This window comes from Dromaius novaehollandiae, chromosome 2 (genome assembly GCF_036370855.1).
Source record: "Dromaius novaehollandiae isolate bDroNov1 chromosome 2, bDroNov1.hap1, whole genome shotgun sequence".
Classification (NCBI taxonomy): Eukaryota; Metazoa; Chordata; class Aves; order Casuariiformes; family Dromaiidae; genus Dromaius; species Dromaius novaehollandiae.
Window position 1 is genome coordinate 136,136,423 of NC_088099.1, and position 20,591 is coordinate 136,157,013.

General features: G+C 37.8%; 1 protein-coding gene across 3 annotated transcripts in view; it reads left to right on the plus strand.

The window, feature by feature from the left end:
• ATP6V1H (ATPase H+ transporting V1 subunit H) overlaps positions 1-19,448 on the plus strand; it is a 44,673-nt gene extending 25,225 nt beyond the window's left edge. For all 3 annotated transcript variants that reach the window (XM_026097725.2, XM_064507543.1, XM_026097733.2), the window contains 3 exons: positions 2,659-2,760; positions 7,306-7,419; positions 19,096-19,448. In XM_026097725.2, coding sequence (XP_025953510.1) covers positions 2,659-2,760; positions 7,306-7,419; positions 19,096-19,156 — 277 coding nt within the window. In that variant the 3' untranslated portion in view covers positions 19,157-19,448. The remainder of the gene's footprint in view (positions 1-2,658; positions 2,761-7,305; positions 7,420-19,095) is intronic.
• The last annotated feature ends 1,143 nt before the right edge of the window (positions 19,449-20,591 follow it).

The following is a 20,591-nucleotide window of genomic DNA, read 5'->3' on the forward strand; positions in this document are numbered from 1 at the left end:
TTAGGTAACAACTAAAGTGGAAACAAGTTAGAATGTGTGGTCCTTACCCAGTACTGATCTTGGCCAAAAGTTGAATTGGTTATTTGCTTTAACTGCTCAAAATATATTGATGACAATGGAAGGAATATCTCTAGCTTAACTCACTTGCAAACTTGTACAGATACTTTTAATGCTTTCATTTGAAAAACAGTTATACTAATTGATGTAACTAAAAACTGATTTTGCCACATCTTAGGCTTAATTTTGTGGTGTTTGATCAGAGTAAAGAACTCCTTCCTCAAATACTTGAGGGCTGAAAGTTGTGCTACTGTTCTGTGGAAAATCTGATTTACTGCATTATGTTCCAGGCTGTCTGTTTTGGCTTTGGACTCTGGTACAAGTAGGTTGTTACATGAAGTGAAGCCAAAGCTGCTCTTTGCTATTGGAGTCAGCGACTTGCTTGCTGGCTTCTGAAAGCAGGTACTAGGACGTCTGAGTGTTAAATAGCTGTGGGAAGCTGTTAGTTGTCCAACTGTGTCATCATTAACTGATAATTTGGTATATGTGCTCTTCTACCTGTTCTGTATTTGCTAGTAAGTGCTGGACCTAACTTAAATCAGGAGGTTGAGTAGAATGTGTGATGTTAAAGGCATGGCAAGAATAGACTGAGTCAGAACCGTGTGTGCTCCAGTCTGCCCTGAAACCTCAGCAAGGCCAGTCCAATAAATTTTTCTCTGAGAGCCCTTTGCTAAATATGTAGGATTGTAGATGCTTAAGGCTTTGAGATGCTTCCAACTGCAACATGAAATGATGTTGATGCAACTGCTATTGGAAACATTAAGCAATATTTTATTGTAGTCATCTCTCCTGGTTTTGGGACCACATGCTGGGTAAATGTGTTGTGCCTGTGCTGCAACAAAGTCAGTGGTGTACAATAAAAAAAAAAAGTGTTGGGGAGAAGTGGAGGGAGACGAGGGATTTTACATGGTTTATACCAAGCCACTTTGTACAGTTGAGATTTCTAAAATTCCTTCCACTTTCCTTTTAATAATCTTGTACCTGCCAGTTTTTCCTCTGTAGTATAAGGCATCTGACAGACAATCCTCTCCTCTCTTCAAGCTGAATCATTTTCTTTTCCCTTAATATCTGCTGCACTATTTGCTTTCTAAATCTAATACAGTTCTGTTAGATGTACTTTTCTTCCTGCTCTCCCCCATTATTAACTTCTTATGCAAGTGATGCTGGATTTTGCTCTACAATATTTTGTAGATCCTCAAACATCTTTTGATTAGTGTTACAGTTTCTGCTCTTACTGCTTGTGCAAATTAGGAGACTTTCTTAAATGAAAAGGACTTCACCTGTCACTTTGCAGCCTGTAGGGAGGTAGTGGCTGAGGTATATTAAGAAAATTCCAATAAAATTCTTCCATTTGAATTTTTAACCCTTCTAAGTGTTTCTATTTATTGCTAACTTTCTGTAATTAGAACATATTTGCATCTCACTAAGCATAGATAAATGTAATTTTCCAGTGATCCAGATGCTTAGTCTTTTAAACTTGTTATTAGTCTCTAGCCTTTACATTTGCCTTTTCTTTTCCTTTTTTTTCCCCCCTCTCTCTCATTACTGTGAACAGAGTTACTGGTGACTATTTTCCACTCAAAGCGATTTAAGTACTTCATTAAAAGACAGTGTTAAGAATTGAGAAACTGTTTTATAGAAGTTCTGTGTTACTGTTCACGCTAACAAAATAAGTAACATGTGAAACTGGAGTATATTACAAGGTATCTCTTTCCTCATCTCTGTCTTCAAAGAGAGTGAGGACAGAACTATCTTTTTTTTAAACCACAACAGTTGATTAAATGGATGATATTTCTGAAGTAAAGGTGGCTGTCCTGAACCAAAAGAAAAAATCATAATTGAACAGACCAGAGAACTTATACTGCTCTGTTCTTAACTGCTTTTTCAAATGACTCTGCTTTTTCAAATGACTCTGCAAGCAGTGTTCTGCAGAAAACTCTGCCCTTTTTGCCTGTCTGCATCATATGCTAAAGAAGGCACGGGGTGCAAGGTAGGGGGAGGAATGGAGCTGGGAAAAGGTGAGTTGTTAGCAGGCTGATAACGTGGCTTCCCAGGCTCAGTGTAGCCTCCTCAGTGTGTCTCAGGCAACATGGCCTTGTAGTTTCCAGCATTCATAGCGTGAGGCCAGCTCCTGTGCTCGGAAGCGGAGAGCAGCTTGCAAACAGAACTGGGGTCTATCGTTTAACACAAGAAGCAGCATCTGTTGGCTTTGTGTATGCTTTGTGGTGGTGTCTTGACCTTCCCTCCCCTCCCTCTGTTCCCCCATCTATAAATACTCATATATTTGGTTAGTACAGCTGGTCTTGAACTCAAAACTGTTGGTCCTGAAGTCAACATATATGAAAAAGTAGGTATTTTGTAACCCTTGGTATAGGTATTTGTAGGTGTGGCTTGCTATAGGGACTTCAATGAATGCTTTTAATAGGTTTTTGTTAATGAAGGCAGGATATGTACTGCTAAAATCCAGCTGCATGTTTGGAAAAAGTTATATTCTAGCTTTACTATGTGAGTGACTTGTATGACATGTTTACAGTTGCAAACTGTTAATTTAAGTTCAGCGGTAGAAAACCTGAGGTTTGATCGTTTCAAATCCTTTCCTAGAATCCTGACAAAACTTCTGGAGGTTTCTGACGACCCACAAGTGCTGGCTGTAGCTGCTCATGATGTGGGAGAATATGTACGACACTATCCCCGAGGGAAACGGTGAGAAAGATACCTGTGTGCTGTTAGCTGTAAACTAGAGTATATACTTTGCCTGATTATTACTTCTTTATATTAAGATACGGTACAATGGAATTGCAGATTTTCCTTCAGTTCCATTCTTTGGGAAGGTATTACAGATGACAGAGTATAAACTGGATTCTTGACTTTTGCTATTAATATATTTTAGTGGCTCTTAACAGTGAAGGGAACCAATGTCTATGAAGTACTCGGGAATAAATTTTTCAGACTAAAACAGAAGACATGCTTCAGAGGTAATTAGAACAGCTACTAAGAATTTAATCAGCATATTGTTTTTAGCCTTTATTATGGCTAACTATTGGCCTATAAAAGTTGGAGTTACAGTGGACTATTTCAACAATGATTAAATCTTTTGTGACTTAAAATCACTGAGACAAGATTTTTCTTACAAATAACTATTATAATTTTTAATAATATTGGCACAGCTTTGGTTATCACCTTCCTATTTTAGTGTGTTTTCTTGTGCTACACAAATATAACTTTACAGCAAATGTTGACATTTTTGCTTAAACCTAAATCCCTGTCAAAAAAACTATATATACACAGATATATAAAACAAAGCAAATACAGTAGTGTGTATATACTTATACACACTATATTTTCATATATATACATACACTACTATATTTGTTTGCTTTGTTCTATTGTGAAAACTGGTGAGCAGAGAAACTTGCTGAACAATCCCATCTCTGAGGAAATGAGACTACTGTAGCAGGAAGGGGCATTATGAATTTTTGCAGGAATCATGCTCATCAGCCACCCAAAGTGGGAAGCTGGGATGTGTAACTTAACTTATGTAGCAAAGCAGTGGCCTGTTGCTGGCTAGGGTTTAATTAAGAAGAGAATAGTCTTTTAAGGTTGTTGGAAACCCCATGAGTGTTTCTTGCTGAGACTGCTGTCTTGGCATTAGTAGCAGTAAAGCACAACAGACTCAAACTTCATGTTATGTATATGCTAGAAAGACTTGCTTCCTCTAAGAAGACTTGTAGCCCTTGTAATATTGTAAGTAACTTGAGCTGAAGACTTTTTCAGATTACTGGAGCAAAGTCCATCTTCTAGGTCCCCTAAGAAAGCTCGGAGGCATTCAGTATGCCTTTTGTTTTTGCACTCCTCCCCTTCCTCTCCCAGACACCTAATCTATAAATATTTATACACTTGATTAGTATAGCTGGTCTTGAAGTCAAAACTTCAAAACTTACATGTTGAATAATCCCTGAGCAGTGCTGTGTATTTGCTGATTAGCTCTTGTGTCTTCCAAAAGAGATTTAGAATCACTTCTATTTGAAGGCAAGGTATTGTCCTGTGGGGTGGAAACCCATATTGCTGCCTGAAAGAAGGCAAAACTGAAGGGTTTTTGCTGAATGCTCCTGCTTTAAGCTGTTTCTTGTTTGAAAGCATTTTATTAAATGTTTGCTGTAGTCCTTAAACAGTTTGCACATGTCCACTTGGGAGTGTAACACAATATGTGGTCTAATATGACCAGGTGGTTGCAGGACCAAAACTATTCAGTCAAGTGAGTAGGCAGAAAGAACCTGCAGCTCCCTGTCTCCAGCTGGAAAAATGTGTTGCTGATGGGACCTCAGCTCCACTCAGCAGCTGCTATACCCCACTCTCCCAGGCTGTTAAACCTATTCTGGAGGGCAGCTTCAGCCTTCAAAAGGAGTGGTCATAGGCAAGTAAGAAGTGCCCTAGGTACTATTCTAACCCACATTTTTATTGCAAATTCTAGTATTTCGATTGTTTTCTGCATACAGAAAACTAAATAAGCCAACGCTGTTCTGAAGGGCAAACTAAGATGTCTGAATTTGTTTCTTTCAAAGGATTTCATTTGTTATCTAGTGTATCCTTACCAAGGATGACTTCAGCAATTGTAGGACTAAAAGCTTAAAACATCTAAGCACAATGTGTCAGTTCTCACTTAATAGTCTGTTTTTTTTACCATAATAGTTTTTGGTATATAGTTATTTATTGCTCCTACACTTGCTTGGCATTTCACACTTGCAATGTATGACTCACTTGAGGATGGATGCTGTTTCTTGGTTTTGAAGAATAGGAGAGTTCAAATGTCTTTAATATTTTTGGTCGTTTCAAGTGTTTGTCCTCAGCTCTTTAGTTAGATCATCATTCAGCCTTCAACGATTGCAGAGACTAGCTACTTAGAAGCTAAAAGTTCTTGGGTTTATCTGCTGTGTACAGCAGAGCCCTGGATTTACAGTTCTGGCTAATCTTTTCCTTTGTCTGCAAAAGGAAAGTGCTTGTTAAATCAAATGCTACATTTTTGCCTGGCTGTTCTCCAGTACTGTCAGCTTAAATAACTTTGACTTGCTATTAAAATCACACATCATGGATCAGATTCTTAAGGCAACAGCATCGTGGGCTTCTAATGAGGCTCACTAACAAGCATCTTCTGAGACTCCAACAGCAAAAGTAAAGTATAACACTGGTGTTTGCTGTCGCTTAAAATAAACACAGGCTAGACATTAGCCTCCAGTGTAACTTCCATGTGACTTGAGAGTTGCCACTGTACAGGTTGAACACTTTCAATCACCTCAGTTGTGTGAACACAATTTTGTTTTGCATGTGGAAATTAAAGCCTCGAGCTATTCCTTTTCTTCACTCATGATTCAGAAACAGCTTAATTACCGTCCCTTTTCTCTTTGGTCTCGTTTCAGATATGTAGTGTGGCTTATACATTGATATTTTCTGCTGCTATAACTGTCTGAATGGTTATGATCTGTCTTCATCCTCTCTTCTCTTCTTCCCTCTATAATATGTCATGATAATATCTGGTTCTTCTGCTTCCAGTAACTTATTTGAATCCTGAACACTGTCTTGGCTTAGTCCACTGATAATGTGGAGAGTGTGCAGGAGTCCCTGCAGTAGATGTATATAGATTAGTGGAGCCCAATGGTCCAGCTATATAAAACCAGAAGTTAGGGAGAGGGAAAAACAGAATTAAAAACATTGATTTGAGCAGATTTGGAACCTGAAGGAAAAGGCTTTACTGTGAACCTTCCTTATAGGTGCTTACCTTTCAGTCCAGAGCAATTGGAAAGTGATTTGTGCAAGTAGGCAGTGTTATTTAAGTATGATAACACTGCTCCTTGACTCTCTGTTCTTAGCCATAATTTCACACTGATGTACTGTCATTTAAAATCCTGTTATCACAAATGAAAATGGAATATTTCAACTTTCATTTTGATTTATGCATGCTTTTTGTAAAAGGAAGCTTTTTGAGTTTAATGCCTCTTTTTGCCTCCTTTCACTTCCTCAGAAATCAGTGTTTGTCTTTCCCGTAATGAGAAAAAGGTTCGCGATTGTATTTCATAGTCTTGTTTTTGTCTTGTGCTGGTGGTTTTATCTTTTCCTTTTGAGGAAAATGTGAGGAAGCCTCAGGCAAGAATAAAGGTTTTATGCATCTTTTATGTTGTTAATGATTTTTTAGAATTGCTGTTAGGGTTTTCTGGTTTAAAACAGTTGAACCTTTTTGTCTGCATTCCTTTTGTATGAAGCATCTTTAAATGTTTTAATGCTATTTGGAAAAACTATTCTCTGTGGTTTCCAGGATACTTTTGGCAGAGTTATAAAATGTGATGGGAATTTCTGTATTTCATCTTCACGTTACATCTTTATACTGTTGTGCAGTTTACAAAAACACAATGCTTTGTGCAGCAGTAATGCATTTGTTTGCCTATAAAAAGAACAGTAATAACAATAAACTACTTGCGTAAGCTTAGAATAGCATCACGTTAAAAGCGAGGGATGCAAGTGATAGCCTCTTCACAGGATGTTTAAATACTCAGTGACCTGTGAAAGGGCTGATTTTAAAAAAACAAAACCAAAAAAAAACCAAAAAAACCAAACCACCACTCGGAGTAGTCAGCTTATATATTTTTGTACCAAACTTTATTCATTATGACAGACCAAAATACTGCATGTAAAGAGTCTTCTGGGTGGTGATGCTTTTTCAGGTTTTGTGTAGTGCTTTCTAAATTTTTTTTTTTTTTTTTTAAGAAATCTATATTCATGACACATGTATGATTCATCAGTATTTCATACAGGACTTGATATAGAAAGTAAAAGGTTGTGGCTGATTACTGTGAAGTCTGTAGTGAAGGATGCAGCTGAAACATCCCATTTTGTTGGAAATGTAACTTTTAGCAGCCAGTTCTGCATCTTGTGCAAGAATAGCTGGGGCTTGGCGTTTTAGTTAGTGACTTTTTCGCAGCTTCCTTGGGGGCTTCTCTTTCGACCATTTGCTGGAGTTTCTCTCTGACCACCATTAAGAAGAAAAAATTCTGAATAACTTCAGTAGGTAGTATGAAAGCCTTCCATTTGTAACATGTCAAATAAGATGTATATATTAGAAAATAACATATTAAAAATAATTTTAAGTCACAGGCTGTTACATTTAAGCTTTTAATGCCTTGATGTGAAACAGTTGGATAGGCTAGCTACCTAGAAGCTGAAGTAATGTCAAAAAAATGTTCCCTTCCTCTCTTTCAGTGTGATTGAACAACTTGGTGGTAAACAGCTAGTAATGAACCATATGCATCATGAAGACCAACAGGTTCGTTATAATGCGCTACTGGCTGTACAGAAGCTGATGGTTCACAACTGGTATGTGAAGCTTATTTAATGTGTACTATTAACAGTAAAAAAAAATAGGCTATAGAGAGAGAAAGATTTCCTTAAGGAAAAAAATCAACATTATAATGTGGTAAGACTGCAGTTCTTTAGGAAGTGATAGAGCAATATGATTCTGATGTGTAAGACCTCAGCTGCTACTTCTGTATGCTTTTGTTGCAGTTGAATTGAGTAGCTTGACCTTACAGGATTGTGTGGAATGTGAATAATTCAGTTCACTCAAACAATATATTTTTAAATATTGAACAGTTCAAATAAGTTGTGTGAGTTGTAATTCAGGCTTGTGAAACTACAGAGTCTTCAAAATGTTGAGGATGTATGCAGATCTCTTAGCAAATTTACTTAATCTTGGCTGAAGGAATCAGTAGTTTGACATAGTTGTGTTACAGGAGTTGACAGTTCAAATGTTTAATTGGCAATTGTTTTGCCATTGGTCATTCTTCTACACTGTTTTTCTTATTGCTCTAATGCTTACACCCCCACTGTACACTGGTATCTTTATGCTGCCATTTTAATGGATGTAAGTACAATCTCTCTCTTCTTCCTGTGCTTCTGGACTAGCAGAAGCTGTTGGGCTAGTTGGTTAGATTAAGTTGAAAATCACTGACTGATCTCTCTCATCAGTTGCTGAGTACTAGTGTTTGAAAGGAGGTTTTTGCTTTTGTCAACTAGTTCTCTAATAAAGCTCCAAAAATCCTGCAGTCCTGGAGTGCTCTGCCTTAGAACTGGCTGGCGGGTGATACTGCCTTTCCAGCTGAGAACTGGACCTTTATAGAAGAAGCATTGGAGGCTTGAAGCTATGAAACACTTCAGTGTTCACGTAGTAACTTGCCAAACTAATTAGATACATTAAGCATAAAACATGGGGAGCTGATTAGGAATTCCTAATCTGATTACTACTAATAAAAGCTCATGTATTTCCAATTTTGGCCTTTATGAGAGAGACGGGGGGAGAGGATGAGAGTGCTGCAATTCTGTGGAGCATCTCAACACAGCTGTGCGATACAAACATCTATTTTGACTCTGAACTTACACAGCCATTTTATTTCTAAAAGCCTGGTGTTTGGAAGCACCTAAAACTTCTGTCATTCTTTTTTGCTTCTGATGCACTTTTTAAGGCTGAGTCGTGATTGTAACAGTGTAAAGGAGGTAGGGGAAAGAGGTTTCTCAACCACATTGACAGTGTGGTTTTTTTTTTTTTTTCCCCTTTACCTCCTTACTGTAGAAGACAGGCTATCGAGGGTGACCAAACCTCCTGACCCCTTTTGTGCAATGTAACGTCTGCAGTAAAACAGTGTTGTTTTCCCTCTTTCCTTGTGAAGTACGTGGGTTTTAACTCTCATTCATGTTATAAACTGTAATCCTGCCTCCTCCCTTTCTGTCGTACTACACAACCCTTCTATAGTAGAGAAGGGCTTAAACATTTAAATAAGCTACTGTAACAAATCCAGAGTGGGCATTCTTCACCTATAAGGAGGACTTTGAAAAAGAACATTGAACTGCTGAGCATGTGGAGGTGGAATCTGAATGTGTGGTCTCGTGCAACCTAACTTTGGGGCACGATTGTATATTATACTCTACCCTGTTTCTCAGTTTGATGATACGCTTCTTTCCTCACTTTGTGCTGTTTCGGTACATTTGAAACATGCTGAGTGTTATAAACTGGCTGCAGCTAAATAGAGGTTACAGTGTGGAAGTGTTAGTTATTGAATTCATATTCTGCAGAGTCGTGGAGTAGGTATTATTTCATGCGTGTTCTGGTGCTTTGCAAATCTGGTAATAAAAAATCAAAATCTTTGGGCTTTCTGCAGCACAAACCTCGTTAGCACTAAGAGTTCTCCTGGATGTCTAACCTGGCTTTTCTCATGTTAATCTTATTCTGTTCTGAATTTTCTGCATTCTTTTTATGGCTTTTGCTTTTTCATGATTTGTGAGCATTTAGACTTGAGAATGAGAGTGATTACAATTAAATCTGGCTTCAGATCTGCAGAGGTGTGTAAATAAAAGGGATCTGTTTAAGTTAGTGCCATGTTCAGATTCACATTGCCTTTTCAGCAGGGAATATGTTGTTGTTTAATACTTACTGGAGCAAGTGTCCGGGAGCTGTTGCTGTTCACTCGTGATTACCAAAGTAGTGTGCTCTTTGGGTGTGGGGTCAGATAGCTTGGGCTAAGGAAATCACCCCTGGTTTGTATTTGGGAAGCTAAATCTGCAGTTGTGTGTACCAGGCTTTTGATATCTATCAGTAGCTCTTCTGTTTCAAAGCTTGTGTGGGGAGAACATGAAGCAAAGTTCCCCATCTGCTCCATAGTGCAATACGAGTTACCTGTTTAGCTTAGTTTTGTGATAATATGGATTACTCAGCAGCTGCTTTTAAGGTTTTGCTCCTCTTGCTTTTCTAAGGTGGGGAAATGATAAGCATTTTTGCCCTTACTTCCATACAATTTGGAATTCACTTGAGGCAATCTTCCCCCCCCCCCCCCCCCTTCAGTTTAATCGGTATGAGACAGCTCTGTGTAACGATCTGTGATATGCACGTGACTGAGCGAGTGTGGCCCTTCCTAGATCTGGAGGCTGAGAAGGATGAGAGAGTAAAGGCTTCCTCTGCCAGGGTGAAGCCTGGTGTTGTGTGTTGTACCCCTGTCAGTGGAGTAAGGAAAAACTTCTGGTACTTGGCCAAATGTCCTACCAAATGACTTGTGTATCAAAGAAGGGGGAAAAAACTGAATGGCATTCAATTTGAATTGAAGTGGCATTCTGCTTTAAACACAGCTGTATCATTAGACTGATAATAACTCAACTTAGAGACAATAATTAAATTCAAAGTGATTTGAATAGCTCATTACAGGCTGCTCAGCTGGCTTTTCCTTAGGAGTTTTTAAGTCAGGGATAAATGGGGGGAAATCAAACTGTCAGGCATTCTGTTTAATGGCAAGGCTAGCTTGGCAAAGGCAGTAACTGCTGTCTCTTTCAGAAGAGGTAAGTTCAGGTGAAATATTTCTGTTAAATTTGCATGTCAAATGATTGTGCATTTGATGAAGCAGATAAGTCACCATTTAAAGATATTAAATGATATCTTATCTCATGCTTTATTCTCACTTGAACTAACTTCATGTTAGCCCTGGCACCTCATGCTGCAGATAAACCTGTTATTGGTAGATGGGACTTTGGCACAGAAATGCCGATACAGATTTTTTTTCATATTGTCCTGTTCAGTTTGTGCCTTAGCTATCTACTAGAAACATCTCCTTACACCGTTTCTTTGCTGGTGTTCAGAGGGAATACCCAGCTTGTCCATGTCAGTATTAGGATTGGGTGTCCATTTAGTGTTAGGTTTTGGGAACCTAACCTTGTTGGCTGGGACAATGTTCTTATGATGCAGACTCGAAAAGCATCATGTCATTAAGTTCCAAAATGAAAGCGCATATATAATTTTAAGGATACCCAGTATGTTAGTTTTTAAGGGTGTAGCAGATGCCTTTCATGTGCTTCATGGCATAAAATTTTACTCTACCTCAGGGATGAAATTCTAGTTATTACTCAAAGCACCTAAAGGTGAAAGCCCAAGTTCTGTTTTTGAACAAAGGAGAGGCAGGTAATTTTTCAGGGCAATGCAGAGCAACTTCTGTGCCTGAAGTTAAGCAGTGTGCATAATCCTCTGTCTTTAAGATATGTGAGCCTATAACCTAGTGGCTTCGTTCTAAAGATACTAATTACAGCATCCTATTACTTGACTAAAATAAGAGCTAGATGAAGAGCTAGGACAAATTGTGTCAACATGGGTGCAGTTATTATGACAACGGAGTAACTGTGGCTTACCAAATAGATTGCCAGTTAGCTTGCAGCATGAAGGGATGGATCATGTGTGTGTTTTTGCTCATACTAGTGTATATCGAACTAATATTTTTCAAATATCAAATATTCTGCTGAGTTTGCATTTCATTTTTTTCAAATAAATAGTTCACTTTCATGCTGTGGGCCAAATAATAGGAAAAAGTATGTCACCAAAGATGGAATTCTCTGATGGTTTCACTTCTGATTAGTTTAACTTTAAAGCATTGATATCCTGGTAAGAGTCAGTTTTAAAATTCAGTTAGACATCTGTATCAGCCATTCTGAATTATTCTGTACAAACTTAAAGCTCTTAAATGTTGAAAGCATTTTGTTGTTCACTGTTCATAGTGGCAAGTAAATCTTCTGCTAAGTATAAAGCCACTTTTAAGTTAACTTGCTTGATTTAATGAGGTTGATTCTTTTAAGTTGCAGAATGACTCTGGGTAAAGGTTAGCTCATCATGCATCCCTGAAATGAAAAGGGAATTAAGTGAATGACATACCTTGTTGTCTTAATAGGAAGGCATATTGTTGAAATGAATTTCATAGTTTTTTCTTTTTTTTATTAGGGAAGAACATAAGTGTTTCAAGAATAGCCTTGTAATAGATGTTCATTGACCTACTGTTTTTTTATGGCCTATATATAAAGGTGGGAAGCTGGAAGTTTAGAATCCTTCTGCTGAAGGATGGACAATGCCTCAGTGAAGGGAAACTGCTGAGTGACAGTGAGGTTCTCAGTGTCTCTTAATCCTGAATACAGTCTAAAGACTTATTACATGTTAATTTTACATTTCACATCGTAAGGAGGGATATAAATCATGCTATGAATAATGTTTTGAGTAATCAAGTGTTAATCTTTAGATTGTCTATTAATACTGTTGCATTTGGTTGCAGACAGGCTGTGTTAAACAATTAACTTTCAGTTAGAATTTATATTCCCTTTGCTCAAGCATTTGAGGCTATTTAGTTTCTTACTGTGTGCATCAGATGATGTTAAACATTCCTTTGCTGTGAATGAATAAGGTGAAAAAATGTCCCAAGCACTGTTTATTGGAAGCTTGCTTTTGTTCCACCTGTTTCTGGTGAGTGGAATCTCTGTTACTTAGAGGAATGTGGTGACTTCTGCATTATTTATCTCCTCTATCTTGAGGTCCAAGGGCACATATATAGGCCAGAAAAAGTATGTGGAAAATCACCATGGCTCCACTGAAAGTAAGGTGATTTATTAAAGTGCAATTTGATCATGTGGTAGAGGCACACACTGTTAAGTCACAGTAGTTTTGATTCTGTTGCATATGCTTATTTCTTCTTTTGGTTTTGTTTCTTATGCTAGCTCTCCTTCAGTGCTATTCATGGTCAGCCTTGGTATAATATGCAAATAGTTTATAATCTTTAATGCATTTTTTTTTTCTTGGAATACTGTGTACTAGGTTAATCTGCCCAGGCAAACAGAAAACTAAGTCTTCTTCCTACGTCATTCAGCAAACAAGTGCTAGAAGAGAACTCATACCATTTCCCATGTGGTAGCACCCCAACTTGGACAGTCCTCCCAGCCCAGCTCTCTAGGAAGACATCTCTTTGTTCCTTGGTTTACCTCTTTCACAGCTGTGCTATTTCTATTTATTTTTTTGTCAGCAGCAGTGCATGCAGTAAGATATGTATGCAGTGGCATAACTTCTGCTCCTGTAGCATAACGTGTTAATACTAAATTTCAGGAACCAAGTATTAACATAGCTCCAAGATGTAATTCTGAGCCTGGTTTGTTTATTGTTTTTCCTCTCCTGATTTCTGTGGCTGTAGTTCCATGACGATGCAAATACATCTATGTTGGCACCTTTCCAGCTGTACCTGCCCTACTGCCCAGTGCTACTAGTGTAGCTGATGTGACTTTGCAGGACCTGAGTTCAAGGGGGCTAATTAGCAGAAAATGATTCACTTCAGGGTTAAACAAGCAAAAAATACTGCCTTACCAGAAGGCCCAGGTGAGTGCCCTGTGAGAAAGGCAGGAGTATGTGACTGGGATGGGTTGGACGATGATGGTGCCAGCTTTGTCCCCCTTTGGATTAGATGGGGATGAGAGACAGTTGTAACCTCATCCTAATATTGCCACCTGATGCTTGTGTAATTCAGAAGGTTTCAGATATTTATTGTCATCTGTGGGACTGCTTTCAGCAATGTAACGCTTACAGGACCAACATTGCAAGGGACAGTTTAGTCCGCTTAGAACTGCGAATAGATCAGTGAATGTATAACTTACCTACCTATTTGTGAAGCCATAATAAATTACTAAAACTGGTCTCTATCTATTGACAAGTTCAGATTATTAGACCAGTAATAGAAATCAACTAAGGATGGCAGTTGCCTTCAAACTAGTCAGTCTGTCTGTCATATCTTTATAATTTGTCTGCAACAGTGTATGTCGGCCAGATCCTCTGAATGGCTTGAGTTACATGGCAGACTTTGTATTTTTTTATGACACTTCTGTATCCTTTTGTAAGGAGAAGAGTTTCTTTAGAACCACCTTTCCAATTTCACTTTTTAAAAGCGTGCAACTTTAGATTGTGTTTGTATTTAGATGCATAAAATAAAATCAATATTTTTATATTGTTCTTTGACCAAGGAAACAACTCTACCGCTTAACATCCCCACTGTATTAAAACAAGCTAGAAATTTCCAATGTTCAAGATCTTCAAGTATTTTTTTTAGATAACTGCTTCTTCAAAGTAATAAATTGGAGGCCAGATTTAAAATAAATGTTAGTAAAAAAGTGAGGACTCGCATGAATATGGAAATGACTTCCTTTTTACTATGCCTCGTCTACTTCTCCTCTGTTCCCTTCCCTCCCCAAAAGAATAATTTTCAGTTTTTCCCTTTTATCCTTTCCTTTCTTAAAGGACAGGTAAATCCAACTATACTGGAAATTGTAGTATAACCCTAAAAGCAACACTCCTTATAAATGGTAAAACTTATTCCTTTTAGCACTAAACCTGTAGAAATCAATTGTATGTACCTTTAAAATTTCCCATCAACCTTGGGTTATCGTTGACAGTAGCCTTTTGCTGAATCTGAAAACTGGTATAAGACTTTCAGTTAGGGTATTACGTCAGTTCACAACACAGTCCAGTTACCTCCTTACCCCATAGTCAATGAATTTGGTGGCTTATGTGTTGGATGAGTTCCTTGTTCCTTTTCCTAAATAATCTTTTAGTATTTGTTGCTCTTGTAATATTTAAGCATACCTGGGCCAGAGAAAGGTGGATGAAAACAAAACCAATTGAATGATCGTAACTGAGTAAAGCAACAAATAGGAACATTGCAGATGCAACAAATTTGTGTGTGCTTCTCTAAGTTTTCCTTGGGAAAAACACTTTCCGTACTTAACCAATATTTAAGGATTAAGTCTGAAAAAGGGGAAATCGGTAGTGCAGAAGGAATCTCACTAATTTTTTCTAATATGAATCAAAATATTCATTTGCAAATGGAAATGACTAAACATATGCCAGCCATGTGTTCAGGTAGTGTGTAACAGAGTAGGTAATGTCCCACTCTTCAACTTCTGAAAGACCAAAGAAGAGAGAAGTCTTGTTGATCAGTGTTTTAAATGAGAAATGGAGGGCTTTTTAGAGTAAATACAATGTACCAAACTTGTGTTTTAACTTTTGTACAACGTATAGGTAATGTGCGTGCTCTTGTAAATTTATGCTGACTGTTGACTGTTTCATGTTTGAATCCAGTTAACCGTAAATGCAAGCTTGCCTGGATCAGCTTCGCGTGCTTTGTAATAAGGGTGGTTTTATGTAGAAGGAAGACATGAAGATGCTAAAAACTGACCTTTATAAAGGCCTCTGTGTGCCAGTGTAAGGAGAACAGGTAAAGTAGAACTTTTTATCCCAAAGAGCTAACCTTGCAAATTTGAACTTTCAAGATACTTGGGCCTCTGCTAATGAATTTTACATTTAGATTATTAATGTGGGGGTTGGGTTGCCTGCTTATTCTGTGTCATACAGTTTCTAGTGCTGACTCAGAGTTAGTGCTACCAGGAACTGTTGTGAGATACCTTAATAAATATAAGTATATGCAGTGCTTATCTCTGTAATCCCACCATGGGGAATATACCAAAATAACATACTTAATTGCAATGCTATATTATGTGGGGAGGTGCAGAATTTGCCAGAGGCTTACTGACTTGAGGGAGCACCATTGAGCATGTGGTGGTTTCCCTTTCCTTTCTGGACAGCAGTTAAGAAATAAAGCACTGTGTTTACTATTGCTGGATTATCATCTTGCAGAATCTTACTTCCCTTCATTCCTCTAAACAACTTAAAAGAAAAATTACCTTTACCTAGTGTCTGGACAGTGGGTGTACTGAGAAAATGTTTACTATTTCTGACTGACCTGAAGTATTATATACAATAATATAATACCTAGTCAAGATCAAAGGGAGTTTTTCAGTGGGCAGAAGTATTGACTTCATTTGTATTTTATCAACCAGGGTAGTATTTTGCCCTTCTTCCACAACTCTGTACTTAAATTTTGTACATCGTTCTTGAGGAACACACTGAGTTTTTGAAGGCACTCTGAAGTTGTTCTTGTGCTAGTTGGAAGGGAAAAAAACAGTATGACCTGTAAGGCTGGGTACGGAAGGACAATGGGAAGGTAGGCCCAAAAAACTCAGCTAGGTCAGATGGTAGCAGGATGTGTTTTGTCATCTTTGCCTATAGCATGAACTGATCAGACATGTGCGAATCTCTGCTAGTAGTAGCCACCCTTGTATGTTGTGCACTTCTGCTTCTGAGCTGGCTTATGTTTAGCCATCTTGGACACTTGATCTGTTTGCAAAAGACTGACTGTGAAGCTTGTGTTACAGTAAAGGGGGTCTTTTCCTGCAGTTAGGAAGGAAGGGAAAACAATATCTGTTTCAAGTAGAAGTGAGTTCAGTTTATGGGTTTATAGCTTCTCATTTTAAAAATCCTGTGTAATATCTCATTGCTTTGCATGATAGCAAGCACTTCTGATCTGTCAGGTGCTTCTCTGAATATTTTGTGAAGTGTGGTTTTTTTTTTTTGTTTTGTTCTTTGTTTTAATCTTGACGACAAAATCTTTCCTTCTTCCTTCATCCTACATGCTGTTATAGTGCAATGTGTTGAATGCTTGCATTCTTCAAAACCATATTAATTCTGTGGGACAAATAGTAATTCTAAAATTCCAGGTGTTAAGATTTAACCAAATGCCAAAGTGTTGTAAGATAAATCAAACATCTTAAACTCACTTGATCTGTAACAGCATGGTGATGAATACCTGTGCCCCATTCATGTTTGAAGACAGTTTACAGTATTCTTCTTAATCTTCTCATGTATTTTCACATGATGGTATTTTATCATGCTTGAATCACATTGTCCTTTTAGTGTGTACTTTAATAGAGTAAGAGCAAGGCTGCTGAAGTTTTTACTCATGTAACTTGAGTTTTAGTGGAAGCTGGAGAGCAGAGGTGACAATGCCTCATGGAATAGCTTCATGTGGAAGTTTCATACTGAGAGGCTGTCTAAATTACTCCTATCAGTCTTCCCATCATCTGGTACAGCCAATTCCAGAATTTATTAATTCTGGGATAACTAATGATACTCATTTGGAAATGATATTCAATTAGCAAACTAACCGGTGCTTGTAAATGCCAGTGGGCCTTCTGGAGGCTCTTGGTGGCTAAAATGTTATAAGGGGCAGAGGATATGGGACTTTGACTCAGTCTTGCAGCATGGCAGTGTAGGGCAGTAAATACTCACGCCCATTCTGTACCGGGAGTGGGGTGAGAACTTTTCCTTGATCCTGAGCTGACTCCTCACGCTTGCAAATGAATGACCGAAATAAAAGGTTTGGTGGGTAAGGTGTTATTTCTTCTGTGTGCTTGGAAGCTCGATGTCTGTTAAGGTGCTAAACATCTACAAAATATGCTACTGCTCTGCTTTCTCAACAGATTTTTAATGTTGAAACTACTGCACTAGGGCTGGATTTTTAGTATATATTGTTTCCGATGCATGTTCAAGGTTTGTCATGAAGTAATTGTACTGTTTGGGATACTTTGATTATTTTTTCCTCCTTCTGAATAACTGTATATGAAATAGTTCGTGTGCTTTAAAAATAACTTTTCAGTCTTGTCTCTGCTTCATTACTGGATCACATGTGCAGCAAGTATCGTTTGCTTTCAAGGCTTGATGTGAGAGAAGGAATACTAAAATTAACACAGGCATATAGGCACGGACCAAAGAAAAATCCCATTGAGGGAGCAGAAGGAAACTTGGCGAGTTTGGAACCCTTCCCTTGTTGCTGGCTCTGTTTATGGATGGCTGTCAAATTTGATTTATTTTGGATAGTAGTTTTGATTCCCGCAAAACTGCAAGAGACCAGCTAATTCCTTCCTTGGCATCAATAGTCTCCACTTCAAGGGTGGTAACCTACCTATTATAATTGAGAGCTGTATCTGAGTGCAGCTTTTTCTTCTCCAGACATATTGGTAGCTGCAAGGGAAGGAGCTAAATCAGAACGTATGTTCAGCATGCAAATTACATGTGTTACTTTCATAGCTAGTAGAGTTTGAACTTAGCAAAATTCCTATAAAGTGGAATCTTTGAGCTTTTAAATTTTTTTACTGAGAAAAGTGCTTTTGGGTGGTGTAACATTGATGCTTAACTTTGCTCTGCAGTAGAAATTGTAAAGCGTAGGGAATAGCTGTTCGACAGAAAGCTAAACTGAAAACCAGTTTTGTTTGAAATGTGCAGTAAGAAATGATTGTTTCTTATTTGGTGAAGGACTTTTTTTAAATAAAGCAAAAGTGCATGTTCTTGAGTTAGTTTTTTAAAACTTGATTCTGAACGCCATTTCTCTGAACTGTTTCTAATATTTAAACAGTGTGCGTTGTAACACCTGTGTAGTGAGGAAGACAAATGCCAAGTGTACCATGAGCAAGTGGAAAAACTCTTGCCTTTCACAGGTGCTGAAACCTCTGCTTCAGTTGATACAGTGTTGTAATTATTAGTTTACTTTCTGTAATATGTAACAAGCCAGCTATTAACTCTTTCAGCTTCCTTGTGGCTCAGGGAGGTGTTGAACTGCTTGAATTTCACAGGAGACAGTGGAATATGGGAACACTCGGAAGAATTGTGCAGTGTGTTTTTCTTAGAACATAAATATTGTTGCTTGAGGCTAGTTCATCTCAGATGCTAAGAATTTGGGATGTTAATTCCAATTTTGAAAGGACAGGTATAAAATAAAAATAACTCAATACATTTTAAAAAACATCTGAAGAAAACACTTTAAAGAAAAGTCTTGGTATACATTGGGCCTGGCTTGATAGTTCTTCAGTCAGTGTCTCTTTAGCTGTAAGATAATCTTGCTAGCCTAATTTGCCCATATGTCCATCTGTATTACTTGTGTTCATGCAGCTGGGAAGAAGTCCTTTAAATACTTTGCAACAGCCTCTGCTAGGTATATTCAGCAAGCAAAGTCTATGGACTTCAAAGATGTTCTGTAACAGTGGCCAGGACTTCCTGATGCTACTAGTGGGCTATTTTTGCTTTTTTTCCCCTAGATGGCTTTATTCTTCAATTGGTAGCTCATTTTCAGAGGATTACATGATGGGGGCCTAAAGCTTAGATGCTGTCACGTTTGCTCCAGTTGACTGCTGAATATCAGTAGTCACTATTCAAGGGAATAGGTTTAAACATAAAGATTTTTCCCCTCTCTCTGCTTTGTATTTCCTGTCACCGTCCTACTCCCCACCCACCAGAATTTTTCTCAGTCTAATTTTTTTCTTGTATTTCAGGGAATACCTTGGGAAGCAGTTGCAGTCAGAACAACCCCAAACGGCCACTGCACGGAGCTAAATACTGCAATCAGTGCATCACATTTCTTACTTCATGCTTATAACTGGAGTATGTTTGTCTTTAATATCAAGAAAACACTTTAGTCACAACTGCTACTAGTGCGTAAACTTCCAGCTATCCTCCAGTGTTGTTGGCTTAGTAAAATTTGTTTGTTGTCTGATGAATATGCATATTAGCTTTCTGCTCTATTCTGAATGTATCTGAGTAAACATGGCTTATGTATTGCTTTTGTTTTATGTATTTATTCTCATAATAAAGATTGTTATTGAGAGATATTAATTCCAAATCACAACTACTCTAGAAAAATTGTTCTGTTCTGTTTTAATGTGTTAGCAGTGTTGTCATTTCTCCTCTCCCCTGTCCCAAACAACAACAAAAAAACTAAGAATTAAGTCCCTTTATATGTCTTAAGACAAACTGATACAGTTTTGACCTGGTGTTCTGTAGGAAATACAATAGCCTGAGGAAATTTTGGTTATCAGTGTTGAAATATCTACCAGGTCTCAAAACAGTGTTAATATTGTAAATAAAAGTAAATTTGGGGGGTTGGAGGGGAGGGGAAAGGATACTTCTTTCCTTTTAGGGAATACATTAAAAAATTGGCATAAAAGTAGAGGAGAAGAATGGTGAACACTCCTCTGAAAAAAGTGGTAGAGTTAAGATTACTCATGAAGCTTTATAACATCCGTGTTAAGGCTCTAGACCAACTGACTTTTGGTAACAAATGTGCTGTAACTGTTGGACCTTGGACTTCATGGAGTTTTGGTGGCTATTGGAAGTACTCGTAAATACTAGGGTTCTGGTGTCATTCTAAAATCTGTGTATTTCACTTTGGTCCAGATTCTTTGGCTTTTACAATCTTTTCTGTATTCCATAGCATCTAATGGTAAAGAAAATCTAAGCACCTATAAATCAAAGATAATGTTGGATTGGCATGTGAGAACAGCCTTGTTGTGTGTACAGGAGCTTGAGTGCAGGCATTTGCAACATTACGCAATTAATATTCTTGTGACTTCTTACAGTAAAAAGAAATAAGAACATCTGAGGATGTTCTGAGAGGAGAGAACATGAGACTTGATCTTGTTAGTAGTCTTGTACTTTGCAAGTCTCTGAGGAAAGCCCGGAATGTTTTGTCATCAAGTGGAAAAACAAGTTAGGAAAACATTTTTTTTTTTTTTTTTAAAAAAATCCAATCTGGATATAACTGAAATTTGACTACTACTGCAATGGAGAGAGACTTTTAGGGGTGAAAAGGCGTTTGGTGTCTTGGACTGCTTAATTGAAATTGGATTCCATAGGTTAATTGACAGTCACTTATTTCTGCAGATCAGTGCCAATGCCTATGCCTTATAAGTTAGCATCGTAAAGATAGATGCTTGACTTGAACAGAATTAAACTGATTTTAGTTAGTGTGAGAGTTAACTGGATGGATCTT